Here is a 22,217-nt window from a genome sequence, read left to right on the forward strand (position 1 = left end):
CGCAGAGAGCATTACGCACAGGTGAGGTAGCCTATGCTACTCTGCCCCTTCTTGTAGACAGCCTCGGTATTGCATCTCCAGTCCAGTTTTTTGTCCAGGTGAACGCCCAGGTATTTGTAGCTGTCCACACTCACCACCTCCTCACCCCCGATGGAAATAGGGTTCGGCTCCGTGCTGGTCCTCCTGAAGTCCACAACCATCTCCCTGGTTTTGGACACGTTAAGGAGGAGGTGGTTTTCTCCGCACCAGTCCTCAAAGCGGCCCACCAGTTCCCTGTACTCTGCCTCCTCTCCATCCCTGACACACCCCACAACTACAGAGTCATCTGAATATTTCTGCAGATGACAGGATACTGAGTTGTATTCGAAGTCCGAGGTGTATAGGGTGAAGAAAACAGTCCCCTGCGGCGCTCCTGTGCTACTGACCACCCGGTCGGACACACATCCCCTCAGTCGCACAAACTGTGGTCTGTCCGTCAGGTAGTCGATAATCCAGGTTGTGGAGGCATCCACCTGCATCCTTTGAAGCTTCTCACGCAGTCGTGCAGGCTGGATGGTGTTGAAAGCACTGGAGAAATCAAAGAACATCATGCTCACAGTGCTGCCTGCTGTGTTAAGGTGAGAGTGGGCTCGCTGGAGCAGGTAGATGATGGCATCGTCGACTCCAACCCAGGGGCAGTACGCGGACTGCAGTGGGTCTAGGTAGGAGTTCACCTGGGGTCTGAGATGAGCCAGCATCAGTCTCTCCAGGACCTTCATGATGTGTGATGTCAAGGCCACCGTTCAAAAGTAATTTAGAGGGCTTCTTAGGAACCGGAACAAGGCATGAGGTCTTCCACAGCACCGGAACCTTCTCTAGGCTCAGGCTGATGTTGAACAGGTGCTGTAGGACCCCACATAGCTGTCCTGCGCAGGTCTTCAGTACTCTGGGGCAGATACCATCAGGACCTGCAGCCTTGTTCCGTTTCAGCCTTTCCAACTACCTCTTGACCTGTCTGCTGGTGGAGGAAGCGGGGGGCTCAGTTGGAGGTGTTAAGTTTCTGAAGTCCATTGTGGGGGGAGGGGGGGCTGTGGTTTTGGGCACCGGGGAGGTGAAAAGCGGTAGCTGTGGGGGGTCAGTGCGGCTGGGGACCGGGGGGGGATGCAGCTGGGGATCCTGTGCTGAACCTATTGAAGAAGATGTTCATCTCATTGGCTCTGTCCAGGCTTCCCTCAGCCTGTTCCCCCTTAGCCTTGAAGCCGGTGATCTTTTTCATCCCGGCCCACACTTCCCTTGTGTTGTTCTCCTCGAGCTTGTTTTCCAGTTTTTTCCTGTATGCATCCCTGCCCTCTCTCAGTCTCACTTTCAGTTCTTTCTGCACGCTCCTCAGTGACTCCCTGTCCCCCTCTCTGAATGCTCTCTTCTTTTTGTTCAGGAGCTCCTTCAGGTCGCTGGTGATCCAGCGTTTGTTGTTGGGGAAACATTTCACTGTCTTAGTGGGGATGATGTTACCAACACAGAATTTGATGTACTCTGTAACACAGTCAGTCATGGAGTTTATGTCCTCTCCATGGGGTTCACAGAGCACGTCCCATTGTGTTGCCTCAAAGCACCCCTGTAGAGCCTAGTCTGTCTCTTGTGACCACGTCTCCACAGTCCTTTTGGTTACTGAGTGTTGTTGAACAATGGGCTTGTAGGTGGGGATGAGAAAAACTAGGTTGTGATCTGATCTGCCGAAGGGAAGTGCAGTGGAGCTGTAAACATCCTTCACATTTGCATATAAAAGATCCAGCGTTTTATTTTCTCTGGTGGGGCAATTAACATACTGCTTAAAGTTAGGTAGTGTACTAGAGAGATTTGTGTGATTGAAATCTCCCGAAATCGTTATAATTGCATTTGGGTGTTTATTTAAGAGTTTGGCTGTGACTGAGCTGATGACGTCACAAGCCGCGTCGGCAGCAGCTGATGGTGGAATCTAAACAGTTATACAGATGGCGCATGTGATCTCCCTCGGCAAATAATAAGGACAGAAACTCACGGCTAGCAGTTCAATGTCCGGGCTGCAGAAACACTCCTTCACAGTAACATGTCCTGGGTTCCACCATTTGTTATTCACAAATACTGCAATCCCCCCACCCTTCTTCTTACCGCTCTTCCCACGGTCTCTGTCAGCCCTCACTATCTGGAAGCCGGGGACGGTGGTATTTGCGTCCGGAATATCGTCATGTAACCATGTCTCCGTGAAGCTACATTCTCTATACGCCCGCTGCGTTCTCGTCAGCGCACCAAGCTTGTCAAACTTATTCGCTAGGGACCTCACATTCCCCATTAAGATGGAAGGAAGGACCGGCTTGTATTTCCTCCTCCTTGCTCTCCGCACGGCACCGGCTCTGCACCCCCGACGCCTCATCTTCAATTCGTCTGGGATTTGGTGGTCCACTCCGGGCAGCAGTGTCGGCTTGGAGAGTGCAAGCAGCTGATCACGGAGGTAAACAATCCTACCTCCGCTCTCGTTGGCATGGTGACCCGGCACAACGAACGTTAAAAGTGCCAGTAATAGAACGAGACGTCCTTTCAAAAGTAGAGTATCCATTCTGCGTGAATACTCTGCTCCTACACCTTATTATACAAGAAAAAGCAAAGACACGCAATAAGAATACAATAGACTAAAAACACTAAGCATTGACCAGAGCTGCTGAAACAGGCAGCCACCAGTGCAGCGCCATCTTGGAATTGATGTATATCGTTATCGGAATATGTAATGACCTATTGGGATATGAGATTTTAGTCATATCGCCCAGCCCTAAGACTAGCCTGGTACTAACCCAGTACTTAACTGGTGTCTGGTGGTAGTTTCCCAGTACTGTCCCATTACCAGGTGTATGAAATGTGCTACAAATAAACGTGCCTTGCCTTGCCTTGCATAACTGTCTGGTGGTGGCTTCTGGGCATGGTGATTGTGTTTCTTCCTTCTCCAGCTCCAGAGCTGCTGAGGCTGGACCCGCTGACCGCCCACCCGATGCTGGAGCTCCGCCATGGGGACACGGTGGTGGGATGTGGGGTCTTGCTCCGGAGGCTCCCCAACAACCCAGAGAGGTTCAGTTACAGCTACTGCATCCTGGCCAACCGAGGCTTCTCTTCTGGGAAACACTACTGGGAGGTCAGTAGTGCTACAGCTGGATGCTAAAAATGGTGTCAGATGCAATGGATGTTCAAGAAGGAGCAAAGATCTATGTGGAAAAAGTGCAAAATGTTTACATTGTGTTGCTGTTACCCCTGCTGGCTATTCTCATTCACTGTTCGTACTTATACCTGGAAAGTAATGCACTATAATTCGTATATAACCCACATAATGTATGAAGGTGGATAAACAGGAGGGCGTGATATAGGTACAGGTGTCTGAATAAAACGGTGGTCAGTAAGGGTGTTGTGGTGGGGGATGCGGACGGGCATTTCCGTTTGCCTTCAATGCCAATGATTCCTCTTCTCCTCAGTTAGATTCCCAGCGTAAGCCACATAAACAATTTTAAATTAGCATTTTATTATTTAACCATGACCCTAACCCTAACCAAGTTTTTTTTCTTGCCTAACCAGGTGTTTCGTAGGATTATGCATGAAAAATACTTTCCGTGAGATATCATACGACCGTTTCATGAGAATACTTTGACCACTGTGTGTCAGGGCTTTCATGTACTTGGAGACTAACAGTGGTTCTGGCTGCCCAGGTGGAGGTTGGTGATAAACCAAAATGGCGACTGGGTCTGATCAAAGGAACAACCAATCGGAAGGCAAAGCTGGCCAAGAACCCGGAGAGTGGCGTGTGGCTGATCGGACTGAGGGAGGGGCGGGTCTATGAAGCCTTCGCCTCCCCCCGGGTGGTCCTGCCGGTCTCGGCCCCGCCTCGTCGCGTGGGCATCTTCCTGGACTACGAGGGAGGGGCACTGACCTTCTATAACGCAAACAGTCCTGACGAACTGGGGCTCATCTATAGCTTTAGCCTGGAGCTCCAGGGGAAAGTCTACCCTCTGCTGGACGTCTGCTGGCATGACAGAGGAGACAACAAGCACCCCCTGGCCCTCGCCCAGCCACACAGAGAAGACAACAAGCACCCCATGGCCCTCCCCCAGCCCCACAAGGAGGAGAAATGACAAAAGCACCTCCTCTCGCTACAATGAGGAGAATTTATTTTATTCCAAAACAGTATCTCCATTTTGGAGGAATGTTGCAAACATCAATCAGTGTTTCAAAATCATTGGTGTTTTACTTTGTTTCAAACTCGGATTCTCACATATGCTGAAGCCCGCCCAAGCGGCGGTGAACTGAATGCCTTTCTTTTTCTCTAAAAAGACCTTTAAAACCACCCAGGCGCTCCTCAAGGCGTCCTGGCAAACCTCAGCCGGTGATTGGCACAGCCACCCACACCAGCCCACGTGTCCTCCTTTACGGACACGTGTCACCGGTATCACCTCCATCTTTCGGCAGAAAGCCGTCATTGTCGAGCAAACTTCCTGTTCGGAAGCAAGTCTGTGGATTTTGCGTACCCTGAAGAAAGGCTACACGTTGCAGTTTGGTCGCCCCCCCCCCTCCCCGCAGTTTCAACGGAATCCCCGTTTCGCGAGCGGACGAGGGTTCAACGGCCATTTTACGGGAGGAAGTCTCCTCCCTACTGGCCAAGGGGGCGATACGCCTCGTGCCAGAGGCAGCGAGGCACTCGTGGTTTTACCACAGGTATTTCGCTGTGCCAAAGAAAGACGGATCCATGCGGCCCATATTAGACCTCAGGCCTCTGAACAAGACACTGAGGAAATGCGTACCCTGCCTCGCCTTTTCAATGCGATCAGGCCTGGGGACTTATTTACTTCCGTCGACCTGAAAGACGCCTTCTTTTATATTCCCATAGTAGAGAGACACAGGAAGTTCCTACGGTTTTCCTTCCTGGGCGTGCGTGAACATGCCGTTAGCCCCCCTCCGCTCGAGGGGGATACGCATATATGTTTACCTCGACGACGCGCTCATAGTGGCAGACTCGAGGGAACTTGTCATCGCGCACACCAAAGTGGTGATGGATCATCTACAGGCCCTGGGCTTCTTAATAAACTGGCAGAAGAGCTCTCTTGTCCCTGGGCAGGTTGCAACCTACCTGGGACTGAACTCTCTGTCCATGCGGGCACGCCTCACTGCAGTGAGGCAGAAACGCATTTTGGAAACAGCGGGGACCCTGCGTCGGGCACGCGCGGTCTCGGTGCATCATTGCTCAGTGATGCTGGGGCTCATGGCCGCGGCAGCTGCTGTCATCCCCCTTGGGCTGCTACACATGCGCCCCTTCCAGATCTGGTTCCTCAGTCACCGCCTGGACCCGGTGAAGCATAGCCGTTGCGAACTGGCGCTGACGGACATTGCCCGCCAGGCTTTGGCCGCGTCGGGCACTCGATTGGGCCCAGTCCCGCTCAGGCGCGTCATCCGGACCAACGCCTCCCTCTGGGAATGGGGTGCAGTGTTCCAGGGACTCGCAGCAAACGGCCAGTGGGAAGCCCGAGAGCTTCGCCACATAAACGTGCTAGAGTTGGAGGCGGTTCGCCTAGCTCTACGCCACTTCCATAATCAGATACACGGTCACCATGTACTGATACGCTCAGACAACACCGCCATGGTTGCTTACATCAATCGCCAGGGCGGTGTCCGGTCTCAACCGTTGGCGACAGAAATACATCAGTGGGCACACGCCTATCTGTTGTCTCTGTCGGCGGCCCACATACAGGGCCAGTTGAACTCAGACGCGGATCTGTTGTGCGGCAACGTCCGCATGTCAGACTGGTGTCACCACACGCAAGTGGTGTCGATCTCTTCGCATTGTGGCGCGCGGTGCATTGTCCCCTGTGGTTCTCCATCCACGGGGACAGCCCCCCTCTGGGGCACGACGCTTTGGCGCACGAGTGGCCAAAATAAGGCCTCTATGCTTTCCCCCCCATTCCCCTGATCCCGCAGGTACTGGACAGGGTGAGGGAACAGGGCCTGCAGCTCACGCTGGTAGCTCACGTTGGGGAGGCTGTAGCTCAGGAGGTAGAGCAGGTCGTCCACTATTCAGAAGGTTGGTGGTTCAATCCCCGGCTCCTCCAGTCCACATGTCGAAGTGTCCTTTGACAAGACACTGAACCCCAAATTACTCCTGATGGCTGTGCCAGCACCCTGCGTGGCAGCTTGCCGCCTTCTGTGTGTGAATGGGTGAATGCAGGTACATTGTAAATTGCTTTGGATAAAAGTGCTATATAAATGCAGTCCATTTACCATTTGGTAGCGCCAATATGGCCGTCGCAGATATGGTTCGCGGACCTGGTCTTGCTGGCACAGAGGTCACCGTGGTTACTGCCACGCAGACCGGACCTCGTGTCCCAGGCGGAGGGGGAGATACTCCACCCTTCCCCTCACAAGTGGAAACTGGCAGCTTGGTCCCTGAGCGGGACCGCTTGCTAGCTCAAGGCTTGCCGTTGAATGTGATACAAACCATTCAAAGCGCTAGAGCGACCTCTACTCGCTCTCAGTACGCCTATAGTGGCAAGCCTTTGCGCGCTGGTGCACGGAAAGGGAAGTTGATCCAGTGTACTGTGGTGCTGAACCCATTCTCTGTTTCCTCCAGAGCCTGCACGATGCGGGCCTGAGGGGACCCTCAGTCCCTCAAGGTTTACGTGGCTGCGATAGCCGCCTGCCGCATGGAAGTTGATGGCAGGCCGGTAGGGAGCCTCTTCCTGATCTCTCGATTCATGAAGGCATTCGCAGGTTACGCCCGCCAACGCGAAGCATTTTCCCCAAATGGGACTTGGTTACGGTGCTGGAAGGGCTCTCTGCCCCTCCATTCGAACCCGTCGATACCATCGACTTGAAACACCTATCCCTGAAGACTGCATTGCTCTTAGCCCTGTCTTCTTGTAAAAGGGTTGGCGACGAGGGTACGGTGGCGCAGTCGGTAGCGCTGTCGCCTCACAGCTAGAAGGTCCTGAGTTCGATTCTCGCCTGGGACGCTGTGGGTGCTGGAGTTGTGACCCCCCCATATCTTCAGTGCCTACTGCCCAGGTGGGCTATCTCGTGGAAAGGGCCTTTCTGTGTGGAGTTTGCATGTTCTCCATGTGCTCCCCAGGGGGTTCCTCTGTACATAACCCCCCACTAAAAACATGCAGAAGATCGTCATCCGATCAGTGACGACAACATCTGAAGTTGGTCCCCGGGCGCTGGAAAGAAAAAGCGACCACTGCTCCTGGCCTGCCCCCTGGAGGAAAGGACAAGCCTGGATGGGTCAAATGCAGAGGACAAATTTCACCGGCCACCGTCAGCATGAGTGTGTGTTTGTGGCCGCATGCATGTGTTGAAGTGTTCCTGTGATAATAAAAAGACGGGCTTGTCCGTCTGAAATTGTTTTTTTAGACTTGATTGCGCTTTCGGTGCAACAGTCCTGTATGGTGTTCTCTGATGACAGGCGCAGGGTCACGCTGCGGCCTAATGCTCCTTATCAGCCTAAAAATATCAATGCTAGCTTCAGGTCTATGGTCATAGACCTGGTAGCCTTTTGCCCTCCTCCTTCGAACCTGACGGAAGAGCGGCAGTTGCAGATGCTGGGCGCTGTGCAGGCGCTCCTGACCTACTGTATGTGGACAGGACGCGCGCGCTGCGCACCTCAAAGCAACTCCTGGTTTGTTTTGAGGCCCGTGCCATTGGCAAGGCATTGTCCAAAGAGCGCTTGTCGCGCTGGATAGTGGAGGTCATTGCATTGGCCTACTCTGCCGCGGGGAAAGTCCTCCTGGAGGGTGTTAAGGCCCACTCCACAAGAGGTGTCGTGGCGTCATGGGTGCTATTGCATGGGTGGCTGCGCCAATCACCGGCTGAGTTTTGCCAGGATGCCTTGAGGAGCGTCTGGGTGGTTTTAAAGGTCTTTTTTAGAGAAAAAAGAAAGGCATTCAGTTCAGCGCCGCTTGGGCGGGCTTCAGCATATGTGAGAATCCTCGTTCTCACTCGTAAAACCTGGGTTGTAGGACAACCCTAACTGTTTAAGCCTTGGTTATACTCCGGAGGGGAAGCATGTGGACAGGTGTGGACACAATGGACTCATTGGAGTTCTGTTTATACTAGTTTCTGAAGTCCGCTGGGAGGGTGCATTCCACACATAGATAGATCGGTGATAGATCGTAGATTGGTGTATGATTAAAGAGAGAGAGAAGCCATCACTACCTGCTAAGCTAGGGGTCGGCAACCTTTTTGATATGAAGTGACATTTTTCTTGATCTGTAAGGCATCAAATAATGGCCAGTGCTCTAGAATAGACTATTGGTTAATCTCAAATAATCTGGTAAATTATGTTTCTGGATGTGAAATCTCTGCATCACCTCTAACTGATCATTGTGTGATATCGTTGTCCTTCTCATTGTGTAGAAATTAGTCTATCCTTAACACTATCTTGACATTTAACTTTTGGAAAATAAGATTTTTGCAAATATGTCAGACAACTGAGTGATGAAATTGTTGAATTGGAAATGTCTTTGAATAAATGGGAGTGGTTAAAAGTTTAAGTCTGATCACAGTCAGGGAACCTGGCTCCAGTGTACCACTGCTGATGAACATCCTGAAAGCATACGGACAATACTCTGGGTATGTCATTAACATGCATAAAACACAGGCCCTGTTATTTAATTATACCCCCACACAAGAACTTAAAGATAGATATAATTTTAATTGGCACTCCCCACATATAAAATATTTAGGTGTACATATACCAAAAGAACTATCATCACTAAACGACATTAACTATAATTATATTAATAAAAAAATATATGATGACCTCAACAGATGGGACCACCTCCCACTTGAACTTGGTAACAGAATTAGAACGGTGAAGATGAATATCCTATCACGTCTACTACTTATTTCTGGCTCTTCCAGTGGAGATTTCCCCCAAACAATTTAGGGAATGGAACAGACATACTGTATATCACGTTTTATTTGGAACAATAAGAAACCTAGGGTGAAATATACGACGCTTCAATTACCAAAGGAGAGGGGGGGGCTTGCCCTTCCATGTTTGATGGACTACTATCTATCAGCCCAGCTGAGACCCTTAGTAGGCTGGTGCAATCCCACATATGTGGCAAAATGGAAAAACATTGAAACCTCTCTAGTAGAGACTCAAATTCAATCATTACTTGGCCACCCTAACATGATAGGGGAATTGACACTGGCTTCAAACCCATGGGTTAACCTCTCACTTAAAGTGTGGAGGCAAGTGGTCAAGAGATTTCGGATTCAAAGAGAGATTAAGTTACTCAGCTGGCCAGCGTACGACCCGGGTTTTGCACCAGCCTCTATGGACTCCAGATACAAAATATGGTCTCAAAATGGAATAACAGCCCTCTGTGGAATAGTGGTGAACGGGGAAATAGATAGTTTCCAAAACCTGTACCAGAAAGATGACTTAGACCCCAAATCAGACTTTTTTAGATACATTCAGCTTCGCAGTTACTTCTGGACTAACATTAAAGATGCAAACACCGGGGAAGTGTCAATGATAACCAGAGTATTCATGGATGCTTATAACTCAGCGAGTAGTAAGGGTATCATAAGTAAATTATATCATGGTATTCGGTCTCTGAATAAACACTCTACAGAGTACATAAAGCAAAGGTGGGAAAGGGAAATGCAAACAGATATAACAGAAATCATGTGGAGCAATGTCTGGGAAATTCAAATCACTTCCACAAACTCTTTAACATGGAGAGACTTTTGTTGGAAGAATATAATACGCTTTTTTATCACTCCAAAACAGAAATCTAGACAAATGGGGACTCCACTGCCCTGTTGGAGATGTGGGGCAATAATGGTGGACCATGCCCACATATTTTGGTCTTGTCCTGACATTGGGCTATTCTGGAAGGAGGTGTCGAGGATAATCTCTGAAACGTTGGGCTATGATGTTTGCTTTTCTTTTCCCACCTTATACCTCGGACTAGTTTCTGAGGATACCGAAAGAAATTATCTATATCTCCTGAAGATATTTCTGGCAGCTAGCAAGAAGGCCCTCACGAAATGCTGGCTTCAGAAGCACCGCCCCCCGGTGGATATGTTTATAAACATTGTAGAACAACTGCACAGAATGGAGCAACTAACTTTTAGTCTGAGGTTACAAAAAGAAAAAGGGGAATCACTCTGGTACAAATGGACAGTTTTCCTAACTCATAGAACGGAGATGTCTGGGCCCTCTTGAGTGGGGGACAGAACGGACGATGTGGAACATCAGCCTCTTCTCCACTGTTTCTGCCTGGAGCCTGTCTGTGGACTGTTCTAAGACAAGGGTTGCCAGGGACGTCCTGCCGGCCCCTGGGCCAGACGTCGGACATGCCTGTTAAGTGAAATGACTCTTGCTAGTACCCCGTTTTACATTTACTTTTTTCTTTTTGTCAAAATGTATTGTTCAGAAGTTCAGAAGAGTCGTTCAGAAGTTCTCTGACGACTCTGCGATAGTGGGATGTATCAAAGATGGCGACGACGATGAGTATCGGGATGTGGTGGCCAACTTTGTCACATGGTGTGAGCAGAACCACCTGCAGCTCAACGTGTCAAAGACAAAGGAGCTAGTGGTGGACCTGAGGAGGGTCAAGGCTCCGGTGACCCCTGTTTCAATCCACGGGGTCAGTGTTGACATAGTGGAGGATTACAAGTACCTTCGAGTGTACATTGACAATAAACTAGACTGGGCTAAGAACTCTGATGCACTCTACAAGAAGGGGCAAAGCCGTCTACTTTCTGAGGATGTTCTATGAGTCGGTAGTGGCTAGTGCCTTCCTTTATGCTATTGTGTGCTGGGGCAGCAGGCTGAAGGCAGCGGATGCCAACAGACTCAACAAATTGATCCGTAAGGCCAGGGACATTGTGGGGCTGGATCTGGGATCTCTGACTGCGGTGTCAGAGAAGAGAACATTATCCAGGCTACGCTCCATTATGAGCAATGACTCACACCCACTCCACGGCGTGCTAGTCAAACACAGGAGTACATTCAGTGAGAGACTGATTCCACCTAGGTGCAACACGGAGAGGCACAGGAAATCATTCCTGCCTGTGGCCATTGGTCTATTTAATGCCTCTCTTAAAAGAGCACCTAGGAGACGCTCAGTCTCCCTGTGACTGAGCCAGCCGATAGGCTAACTGAAAAAAAGTGCCTGGCTGAGCCACGTGTAATGTATAGGGCAAGCCGAATAATATTCGAATAATATATAAGTTCAGTGTGCAATAAAGACAATTGGCACGTAAGGTATACTTACTCTACGTATTTGCTTACTTAGACGTACTCCACTATTTTGCTTCTATCGCATTTAATACTGTTTACCCCATGCTATATTGTGTTCTTTCTTATTATTATTCTGCTTATTTTACTATCGCATTTACTACTGTGTATTTTATTTTATGCTATGTGTGTGAGCGAGCTACTGTAACTTGTCCCAATTTCCCCCCGGGGATCATTAAAGTCTTTCTGATTCTGATTCTGATTCTGATACAAAGTGATGTGCTGTGTATGTTGTGAACTCTCCTGACCTCCTGTTACATGTCTTTGCAAAAATGATGTAAAAATAAAAGTATAAAAAAAAAAAGTTTAAGTCAGACAAGTTTGCAATCAGAATTAGTAAATGATCTTCTAAACAAAAAATCAGAAACAGTGAGATATTACTAGTGAAATCAATGTTATGTCATAAAGATGAATTATCCTTGGAAGAATGCTAAATTAAACTATTTACAATCCCAATTAGACTATGTTTTTGGGAAAAGCAAAGGGAGCATTTATATGTACGAGAGCTCGTTGGATTGAGGAAGGAAGGGGGGGGGGGGGAACTCACTTATTTCTTTAGTTTGGAAAAACAGAGACAAACAAAAAGGAAAATTCAAAAGCTGGTGGTAAATTATGTTACTGTAGAAAAGCAACACCAGGTAAATAGCAGCTTGTTTAAGTCAAATTTTTCCAAAGAGTATTGCTGTTTGTTTTAGAATAGTATTAGGGCATTCAACAAGATGATGGATGATGAATTCAAGCAATTTATGGAGGATGAGCTTAAAATGTAAGAGTTGTAACAATTCAACAGATGTCTACTGGGAAGTCACCAGGACTTGGGGCGGCTGTAGCTCAGGAGGTAGAGCAGGTTATCCACTAATTGCTTTGGATAAAAGAGGTTGGCGGTTCGCTTCCCGCCTCCTCCAGTCTGCATGTCAAAGTGTCCTTGGGCAAGATACTCAGTGGGCCCTATCTTTTCAGTGGCCTTAGGTGCAAAAACTGGCATTAAACGCAAAAAAACGCGCCTTGCGCCTGCCTCAGGAAGATAGCAACATGGTTTTAGGCCCCAAAATGCACTTTACGCCGAAGAGGCGTGGTGCAGTGCCAGAATGGGCATTTCGGCCTTAAATACCGGCCTAACGATATCTTCCCCTCTGGCGTTAATTTAGTGCTTAGCGCTTTTCAAAACCAGGCCTTATTCAGTGCGCCGGTTATATTGTAATTGCGCGGAGCTCTCCTCTGCCATCTCACACTCTCTCCCCCTCTCTCTCTCTCTCACTCCTTCTCTCTCGCGCATCAGACAGGCACAAAGACCAATGGAAAAAAGTGGTTATATCGTAGTTTTGAGCCCCTGTCATTCAGAGGCTGTTCTCTCCCCTCCTCTCTCTCTCCCACTCCCTCTCTCGCGCAGCACAAAGACCGATGGAAAAAAGCTGTTCTCTCCCCCTCTCTCTCTTTCTCCCTCAAATCTCCCAGCATGCATTGATGGTAATACATTTTGAGAAGAAATATAAACCAAATCAGCCTAAATTGCCTAAAGTGGTAGATAGTAATAATGTTTCTGTTCACACAACATGCAATTCTCGAACAGTTCAATATTGGCCAAAATAAAACATAGACATCCAAACACAACCCTATGTGAAACATATATGTAACCTAGGTGGTATATACAGTATATCCCACGCAGATATAACGTGAATTAGATGAGAGACAGCCGCAAGATGGCTGTACTCCACTCCAACAAGACTTGGCTTACTTCACATCCACTTTTACAATAAAATCACATTTATGCAATGACTTTACATAATGTAGGCTATATTTATGTGCATCATCTGCAGCACTGGAGAAGAAAAGGTATCTCATCCCTGTTGAAGGTATTGGGGGAGACACAGACATATTTTCAAAGAGATGGTCACAAGCTCTACTTTGAAGGGCTTGTCGTGGAGGATCTCGATTCTGACATTCTCGCTGGGATTCCGTTTATGGAAAAGAATGACGTCTCCGTCAGGCCAGCCAAACACCAGGTCTGCTTGGGGGATGACGTCTACCGCTACGGCACCTACTGCACACCTATGGACAGACATGCAGTGCGACGTGCACATGTGCTTCGTGCACCAACTAAATCTATTGTGTGGCCGGGAGAATACATTGAGCTGGATTTGCCACCAGAACTGTGTGAAGTGGACAGTGAGCTGGCCGTTGAGCCACATGTTGATGACCAGGCAGGCGCCCACCAATGGCCTGCTCCGGCCTTGCTACGGGGCGTGGCAGGAAAGATCCGTGTTCCTAATCTTACGGATGGGCCGCAACTGGTCCAGAAGAGTCATCATTTGTGTCGTGTCCGTGCCACGTGTCCCCTCACACACTGGCGACACACTGTCGGCAGATCCGCCCAAGCCTGCCCCTACAAGTAAGTCTGCCCTTCCCTCAGACCTTGGACCCTGACAACATAATGCCATCTGACATCAAGGACAAGTTTCGTGCCCTGCACACGGAGTTTGATGAGGTGTTTGACCCCCAGTTTAAGGGTTATAATGGCGCTATGGGCCCATTTCAAGCCAAGGTCAATATGGGGCCTGTCCAACCCCCACAGCGAAAGGGCAGGGTCCCACAGTACTCCAGAGGTCAGTTACAGGAACTCCAGGCACAGTTAGACATCTTGGAGGGGATGGGCGTCTTCAGGAAGCCTGAGGATGTAGGCGTCTCAGTGGAATACGTCAATCCTTCATTCCTTATAAAAAAGCCCACAGGTGGCTTCCGCCTTGTCACGGCGTTTGCGGATGGCCGGTATAGTAAGCCTCAACCCTCCCTGATGCCCGATGTCGACTCCACCCTGCGCTTGATAGCTCAGTGGAAATATGTCGTCGCTACGGACCTCACCAAAGCCTTTTAGACATGAATGATGGTGGTCGGAGGGGCCGTTGAGCGCCGATGTGTGGCTGCCACGCTTTCGAACCACCGGTACGAATGGTGTGAACGAATAATGATTCTGTGAAGCGCTTTGAGCACTTGGAAAGGCGCTATATAAATCCAATCATTATTATTATTATTATTATTATTTTACCAGATACCCCTGTCCAAAGACTCATGGAAATACTGTGGGGTTGTCACGCCTTTCAAGGGTGTTCGTGTGTACGTGCGGAGTGCTATGGGCATGCCGGGGTCCGAGACTGCATTGGAGGAGATGACATGCAGGGTGTTTGGAGATCTTCTTGAGCAGGGCCATGTGGCCAAGGTAGCAGACGATCTGTACTGCGGAGCTGACACTCTGGAGGAGCTGCTAGCTGTCTGGAGGAGGGTTCTGTCTGCCCTACAGCGCTGCAGCTTGAACCTCTCTGCCACAAAGACCACCATAGCTCCTGTGCAGACCTCTATATTGGGCTGGGTCTGGCGTCAGGCAACCATCCAGGCCAGCCCTCACTGTTCTCTTCTGGCTGCATGTCCCCCTCCGAAAACTGTGACTGGTCTGCGCTCATTCATCGGTGCGTACAAGGTGCTAGCTCATGTACTCAAGAACTGTGCTACCATGCTTGCCCCGATTGACGATGTGGTTGCTGGGCGCGAGTCGAAGGACATGATCCAGTGGTCAGATGAGCTACTAGGTGCCTTCAGTTGTGCTCAGAAGGCCTTGTCATCAACTAATGCTGTCACCTTGCCATGGCCTGCGGACCAGCTGTGGATTGTTACCGATGGTGCAGTCAGAGAGCCTGGCTTGGGAGCAACACTGTACATCACCTGCAAGGACACAGTGAAGGTGGCTAGCTACTTTAGCACGAAGTTGCGCAAGAACCAGAACTCATGGCTGCCCTGTGAGGTCGAGGCATTGTCTATAGCAGCGGCAGTGAAACACTTTGCTCCCTACATAGTCCAATCTTCTCAGAGGGCTTGTGTTTTGACGGACAGCAAGCCCTGCGTCCAGGCCTTTGAGAAGCTGTGCAAGGGAGAATTTTCAGCAAGCCCTCGTGTCACCTCCTTCTTGTCTACAGCCAGCCGGTTCCAGGTGCTAATCCGTCATGTGGCGGGGGCGGCTATCCTGCCATCTGACTTTGCTAGCCACAACGCACCAGAGTGCGACAACCCGACCTGCCAGGTCTGTACCTTCATCCGCACCACCGCTGATTCAGTTGTACGCCAGGTTACTGCTGAGGATGTTATGTCTGGGGCCCAGAAGTTGCCCTTCACTAACAGGGCTGCGTGGCTGGCTCTACAGTCAGAGTGCTCTGATCTCAGGCGGACCTGTGCTCATCTCCGCCAAGGCACTCGCCCGTCCAAAAGACTGACTAACATTCGTGATGTGAAGCGTTACCTGAACATCACCACGGTGACCAGGGACGGCCTCCTGGTCGTGCGTCGCCACACCCCGCTCGCAGCCTCAACGGACTGCATTGTGGTACCTAGGTTCTCCCTTGATGGCCTGCTCACCTCCCTTCATATCAAACTTGACCATCCTACTGCCACCCAGTTGAAGAAAAAAAAAGGTAAAGGTAAAGTCCCAACGATTGTCACACACCCGAGTGTGCGAAATTTGTTCTCCGCATTTCACCCATCCCCTATGGGAGCGGTGAGCGGGAGCGGTGAGCAGCAGCAGTGCCGCGCTTGGGAATCATTTGGTGATCTAACCCCCCAATTCCAACCCTTTGATGCTGAGTGCCAAGCAGGGAGGCAATGGGTCCCATTTTTATAGTCTTTGGTATGACTCGGCCGGGGATCAAACTCACAACCTCCCAGTCTCAGGGCGGACACTCAAACCACAAGGCCACTGACTGTTGTGCAGCGCTACTTCTATGCGCTAGACATGGATGCTGCCATTCAGCGTGTCACCAATGGCTGCCATCAGTGTGCAGCTTTGAGGAAGGCTCCTGTGTTCATGAGTGACCAGTCTACGGGCGATCCGCCGGAAGTGGTTGGGGCCGCTTTTGCCGCTGATGTGTTCAGGCGGGACAGCCAGTGCGTCCTGGTTGTTCGTGAGTGTGTTACGTCATTCACACTGTCTTCTCTCATCGAGGACGAGCGCCGTGAGACACTCAGAGACACTTTGATTCGTCTATGCCTGGGCCTGTGCCCCCTCAACGGCCCGTTTGCAGTGATCAGGACTGATCCAGCCCCCGGGTTTGCTGCACTGGCGGGGGATGAGGCCCTCACGAGACATAGGCTGGCTGTCGAGGTGGGGAATGCCAAAAATGTCAATAAGAACCCAGTTGCTGAAAAGGCTGTTCAGGAGCTGCAAAGTGAGATGCTTCGTCTCGAGCCGAATTGCAGAGCTGTGACCCCCCTGCTGCTCTCCGTCGCCACGGCCCGCTTGAACAGCCGCGTGAGGTCACGTGGGTTGTCTGCCCGTGAGATGCTGATTCAGCGTGACCAATTTTCCCACAGGTAGTTGACGACCAAGATCTCATAATGAGGCAGCACTCACAACGTGTCGCTAATCACCCACACAGTGTAAGGTCAAAGGTGCCCTCTGGTCGCGCAGCTATGCCACCCGACCTCCAAGTCAAGTCAAGTCAAGTTTATTTGTATAGCACATTTCATACACAGAGGCAATTCAAAGTGCTTCACATAAAATGGTTGACAGGAAAATAAAAGAAAAGAAGAGAATAAAATGGACATTTAAAAGCATCACAACAAAACTTAAAAAAAAGAGTATGAAAAGTGCATTAAGCAACAGGCGCAGCAGTTGCAAAAAGAGCTACAAACTTATAGAGGACTCATTGGGTTTGCATCAGCAGTTAAAAGCGATGGTAAACATAAAAGTATTTAGTCTATTTTTAAAAGTAAGTAAGGTTGGGGCAGATCTGAGGTCTTCAGGCAATTTATTCCAGCTAGCAGAAGCATAGTGGGTAAATGCAGCCTTCCCATGATTTGATTTGATCCTAGGGACAGTTAATAAGCTGGACCCTGTTGACCTAAGAGTTCTAGACCAGCGTTTCTCAACTGGTGGGTCGCGACGCCGTTTTGATTGGGTCGCGGACATTGGCAATTTTTTTTTTTTTTTTTTTTTCATATTTCATTTGAGTTAAATTCAGATTATTGAAACTGGATTAGCCTGACCAGTTTTACTTGTTTAACAAGCTGAAGCATATGCTCTGCCTGTAATTCAAGAGAAGTTGGTAACACTTTACAATACTGGTGCAAACATGTGCATGAATGCATGCTTAACTCATGATGATAAAGCCATTAATTGATGCTTACCGCATCATCAACTAATGAAAGGTATGTTTGATGAACACACTGAGTCATATATGAATTACTATTAATTAAGTAGGCTATGCCTATATCATCATAGTTAAAGGATGGGTTTTCCGTGGGGAATATGAATATATATTAAATCTAACGCCCCTAAGGTTTTCGAATCCGTTGAAATTTTTGAAATTGGAGGTTTACTCACAGAGATATCAACCGAAATCCACTCTGTGTGTGTGTGTGTGGGGGGGGGGGTGGTGGGGGGGAGGTGCGGGTGCGGGGACTCGAAATACTACATTTCCCACAATGCACTGGGCCTGGCCTTCGTTTTCATGCCCACCCCTCAGGCATTTGGCTGATATCAAACTCCAGTAGGTGGCGGTAATGCATATATATGTTTGCCAACCACCATAAAACTCAAAGAAGAAGAAGAAGGCTTCGACAATAAAACATATCGAGAAGAAGAAATAAATCGAAAATAAAATTGCCTCCAAATTGCACCAAATTTAAACCGAAGTATATATGTCGGGAGATGTCTTCATAAAAAAAAATTCATGCATTTTAAGGCATTTTCGTAGGAGTTACGCGCATCTGATGTTGTAACTATTTTCTGTAAAAATGTGTAAAAACGGGTACATTGCTCAGCGTTGATATCGTTACTTCAACCCGCCTACTACTAGATGTAAAATTTGACGAGCTTTCCAATGCCGCCAGTCCCGTGTCGGTACGTGCTTCCGTTCCCGAGATTGGTCTCTTTGCAAGGAACTATGGAAAGCTAATATTAGCTACAGCAGGCTAGGCGGTTGAAAAAGATGGCTGCCTTTTTGTTTTTGGTCAAGGCCCCTGAAGGGGCGTGGAGGACCTCTAGAGGCGGGACCATGGCCAACAACAGTTGTAGTTCATAGGTGCACGACTTCCGCAAGGCGGGGATTGTCGCTCTGACGCGTTTTGCGTCAGAGCGACATGGAAATAATGTGATAGATGCTTGATAGGCATGGCAGTGAATAACCAATTTCAAAAATTTCAACGGATTCGAAAACCTTAGGGGCGTGAGATTTAATATATATTCATATTCCCCACGGAAAACCCATCCTTTAATTCCTCATCAACACATACATCAACACACTGTGTTCAATAATACCGTAATTCATGTGTTAATTACCACTATCAACTTCCAGTCGCCTGCAACCGGGAAATCGATTGAGTTTCCACCGTTGCATAACGAAGACGGGATGCGCTAGCCACGCTCCTCCTTGTCCGAGCTAGCCTGGTAAACCAGCCCGTCACGTGAACTCACATTTCATTTGGAAATGAAATGTGAGTTCACGTGACGGGCTGGTTTACCAGGCTATGTCCGAGCGACAGCTCAGGGGAAACATACTCGATTTCGGGGAAAGAGAGTTCTCTTTGTTTGACCGGTGCATAGCTGGCTGTAAAGAGAGGCGTTCAGGGTGCAGCGGCGTCGCCTCTGCTGTTTACGGTAGTTTGTCAGTGGTGGTGGCCTGGCGGGGACACTGACGCTATATGTATGACTGGGAAGCGGGTGTGTGTATGGGCGAACTGGGTTCAGTGCGCGCCCCGGCCGGCCGGCTACGGCGATTTCAGCAGCTGTGCTGTAGTCTATGATATCAGTAGGCTATCATTCTGATTACTTGTTACTAGTGTAGTAGTGTAGCCTACGCTATTTTATGGAGGTTCCTCTCGTGGCTCAGGCTGATCGAGTGATTGCTGATTGGTGCTCATGGGTAAACTCAAATTGACAGTAGCCTAAAAGAGGCTTGCCCATGGGTTTACCCAATCTGGCATCCGCTGCATGTATCTTTGGGACTTGCCCCTGGTAATCCGAAATAGGCTAAAAGCGCACTGAGTGAGTGTGCTATTACTGGGCCACTGTCAAGGTAGCCACGAGAAAACATATTGTTTCCGGCCAAGACTTTCAGAATAAAAGTTGAAATTCATGTTCTAACCAGCTACGCAGTACTGAGCTCTGCATGCTTTTATTTTTGATGGCAGGCTGAGGCAACGGAAGTAATTGTTTGTGTGCCATGTCTTCCTTGACACTTATTCTCGTGGTCGAGCATCTAGCTGGTTGTAACAACGTGGTGGTCGTTTGCCATATCAACAGCAGCCTCCGTGTTCTTATTCTACGAAGAGTACAAACTGCAAAGCCTAAAGAGTCGGTCACAGTGGTGGTGCACGGATACCAATCGCAAGAGGAACGAGCGGGTTTGTTAGAGTTTCAGGTAGCTAGCCGTAGCAATTTAGCTTTAGCAATTTAGCTAGCTTGTGGCTTAGCTAGCTTGTTTGTGTGTGCGTGCATGGTGGAGACCTGTCGCTACAGTCACGTTGGTTCGGGAAGTGAAGAGCAACACAAGTGGAAAAGGACGAAAGCTGGAAGTTGGAGGTGGACTTGCTGGAGAGATCGAGCAACGCGGGCCGTGGGGAGGAGAGGGGAGAGGCCAGACTGTTTCCCCCCAGCTGACAGACAAAATGGGCACCGGAGAGCGAGTCCTTGCTCCAGGGCAGAATTTGGGGACATGTTCACAAACTTGATAAATAAATGTGCTTTTATAACTCCAATGATTTGTCTTCACTGATTACCTATATATTTTGAATTGTTCTCATGACTGGAATGCATGCAATTGTGTTGCTATACTGTATAAAAGTGATTTCATGATCAGCATCTGCACCATTAGCTAATGATTTGTGAGGATATTATGTCGTGACTTTACAATATGTGGCACAAAACTATTAATTAATACCTAAGTATGTCGTGACTTTACTATCTGTGGCACATAACAATTAATTAATACATAAGTATGTCGTGACTTTACTATCTGTGGCACATAACAATTAATTAATACATAAGTATGTCGTGACTTTACTATCTGTGGCACATAACTATTAATTCATACATAATGATATAGGCACTTGTGAGGCACAACACTTAACTCATACATATATATGTGGTTCTTGGCATATAGAGCCTACAAGACATACATCCAGTGTTTGATGTCTCTTGGAGATGCACAGTGGATACAACGTCAGAGAATGTGTTGGAGTTGGTCTGGTTCGGGGCTAGTAGGAGCTACCAAGGTGGGCTACTACATGCATAGCCTATATCAGAGCAGCAACATCGGAATGATAGCTACAGCTGCTGAAATAGCTGTACCCGGCTAAGAGGTTATGAAGGGGTCTCGGCCGGAGGTGTGGGACCCAGGCAAGGTGAGGGGCAGGGCGGGTAGGGGTTGGGTGGTGGTAGCCTGGGTAAACCCAGCCCCCACTGACCTGCTCTCAGACAGACCCTGCTCACTAGTCAACAGGTCTGAGAGCAGGTCATGTGGGGGCTGGGTTTACCCAGGCTAGGGTGGTGGCAGGGGGGCTGCCCTGGGTGTCGGGCCGGGAGAGAGGCTCTTAGCCTGGGTAGTGGTAGGGGGTGGCTGGCCTGCTGGGTCGTGCATTTAGACACCCGGTAAGATAGGCACAAAACACCGGCCACATGTTCTGTGTCCCTGCAGTGGACCAAGCTTCGAAGAGGAAGGAATGCCCATGATGAACGAGGTAATGGCTGGGAGAGGTTAGATCCAGCCGGTCCCTGACACCCTGCACACCGCCTCGCTCAGCTGGTTCTGATTGTGGGCTATCGGCATTGCGGTCTGGTAATGCTAAAGTTCCGGTTGCAGGGAGCTGGATGTCGATAGTGGTAATTAACACATGAATTACGGTATTATTGAACACAGTGTATTGATGTATGTGTTGATGAGGAATTAACTATGATGATATAGGCATAGCCTACTTAATTAATAGTAATTCATATATGACTCAGTGTGTTCATCAAACATACCTTTCATTAGTTGATGATGCGGTAAGCATCAATTAATGGCTTAATTCATCATGAGTTAAGCATGCATTCATGCACATTCAATCAGCCCACCTGTCTTTATAATGGCTGTCTTGCACTGTTTGTATGATACTTGACAAAGTCTATGGCCGAAACTGTTGTCAAATAGCGTTAAATTACACTTTATTGCATCTGGAACGAGAGTGTCTTCCCCTGCACTATCAACATAGCCTACTCGTTTAGTTACATTCCAATTCATCAACTTGTGTGTATTCTTCAACCTAATACCTTATCTACTTGAAATGTACTGGAAAAAATGGATATATATGGATATATGTGACACAAAAATGCGTTTTGCCACTCACTGTTTTTGCCGAGAAGTCTGCCTTTTCATTTCATATTTAATTTTAGTTCAATTCAGATGATTGAAACTGGATTAGCATGGCCCCAGTTTAATAAAAAGTTATGACCAGTTTAACTAAAAAGCATATAGCCTGCCTGTGATTCAAGAAAAGTCTGCCTTTTTATTTCATATTAGTTAAATTCAGACTATTGAAACTGGATTAGCATGACCAGGTTAACTTGTTTTATTATTATTATTATTATGATTATTATTATTATGATTATTATTATGATTATTATTATTATTAACTTGTTTAAAAACATATAGGCATGTAATTCAAGTCTGCCTTTTATTTCATATTTCATACAGTTCAAATAAGACTTTCTGAGCATGACCAGTTTGACTTGTTTAAATTTAAAAACATATAGGCCTGTAACTCAAGTCTGCCTTATTTAAATTGGTTTTTAGCCCTAGTTGCACTTCTGTTGCACTTTTTTGTTCATTTGAGGTTTATAACAGTGCATGAAGGCATTGTGTATTAAATTAATGTGCTATTTTTTGTGCAATAAATTTGA

General features: G+C 48.3%; 1 protein-coding gene across 1 annotated transcript in view; it reads left to right on the plus strand.

Moving 5' to 3' along the window:
- Positions 1-4,127, plus strand: part of LOC310789218 (E3 ubiquitin-protein ligase TRIM50-like) — a gene marked incomplete at both ends in the record, with an annotated part of 138,639 nt that extends 134,512 nt beyond the window's left edge. The window contains 2 exons of the mRNA XM_083650806.1: positions 2,958-3,139; positions 3,705-4,127. Of these exons, the coding sequence (XP_083506932.1) occupies positions 2,958-3,139; positions 3,705-4,127 (605 nt within the window). The remainder of the gene's footprint in view (positions 1-2,957; positions 3,140-3,704) is intronic.
- Positions 4,128-22,217: the final 18,090 nt, after the last annotated feature.

This window comes from Poromitra crassiceps (genome assembly GCF_964638095.1).
Source record: "Poromitra crassiceps genome assembly, chromosome: 14".
Taxonomy (NCBI): Eukaryota; Metazoa; Chordata; class Actinopteri; order Beryciformes; family Melamphaidae; genus Poromitra; species Poromitra crassiceps.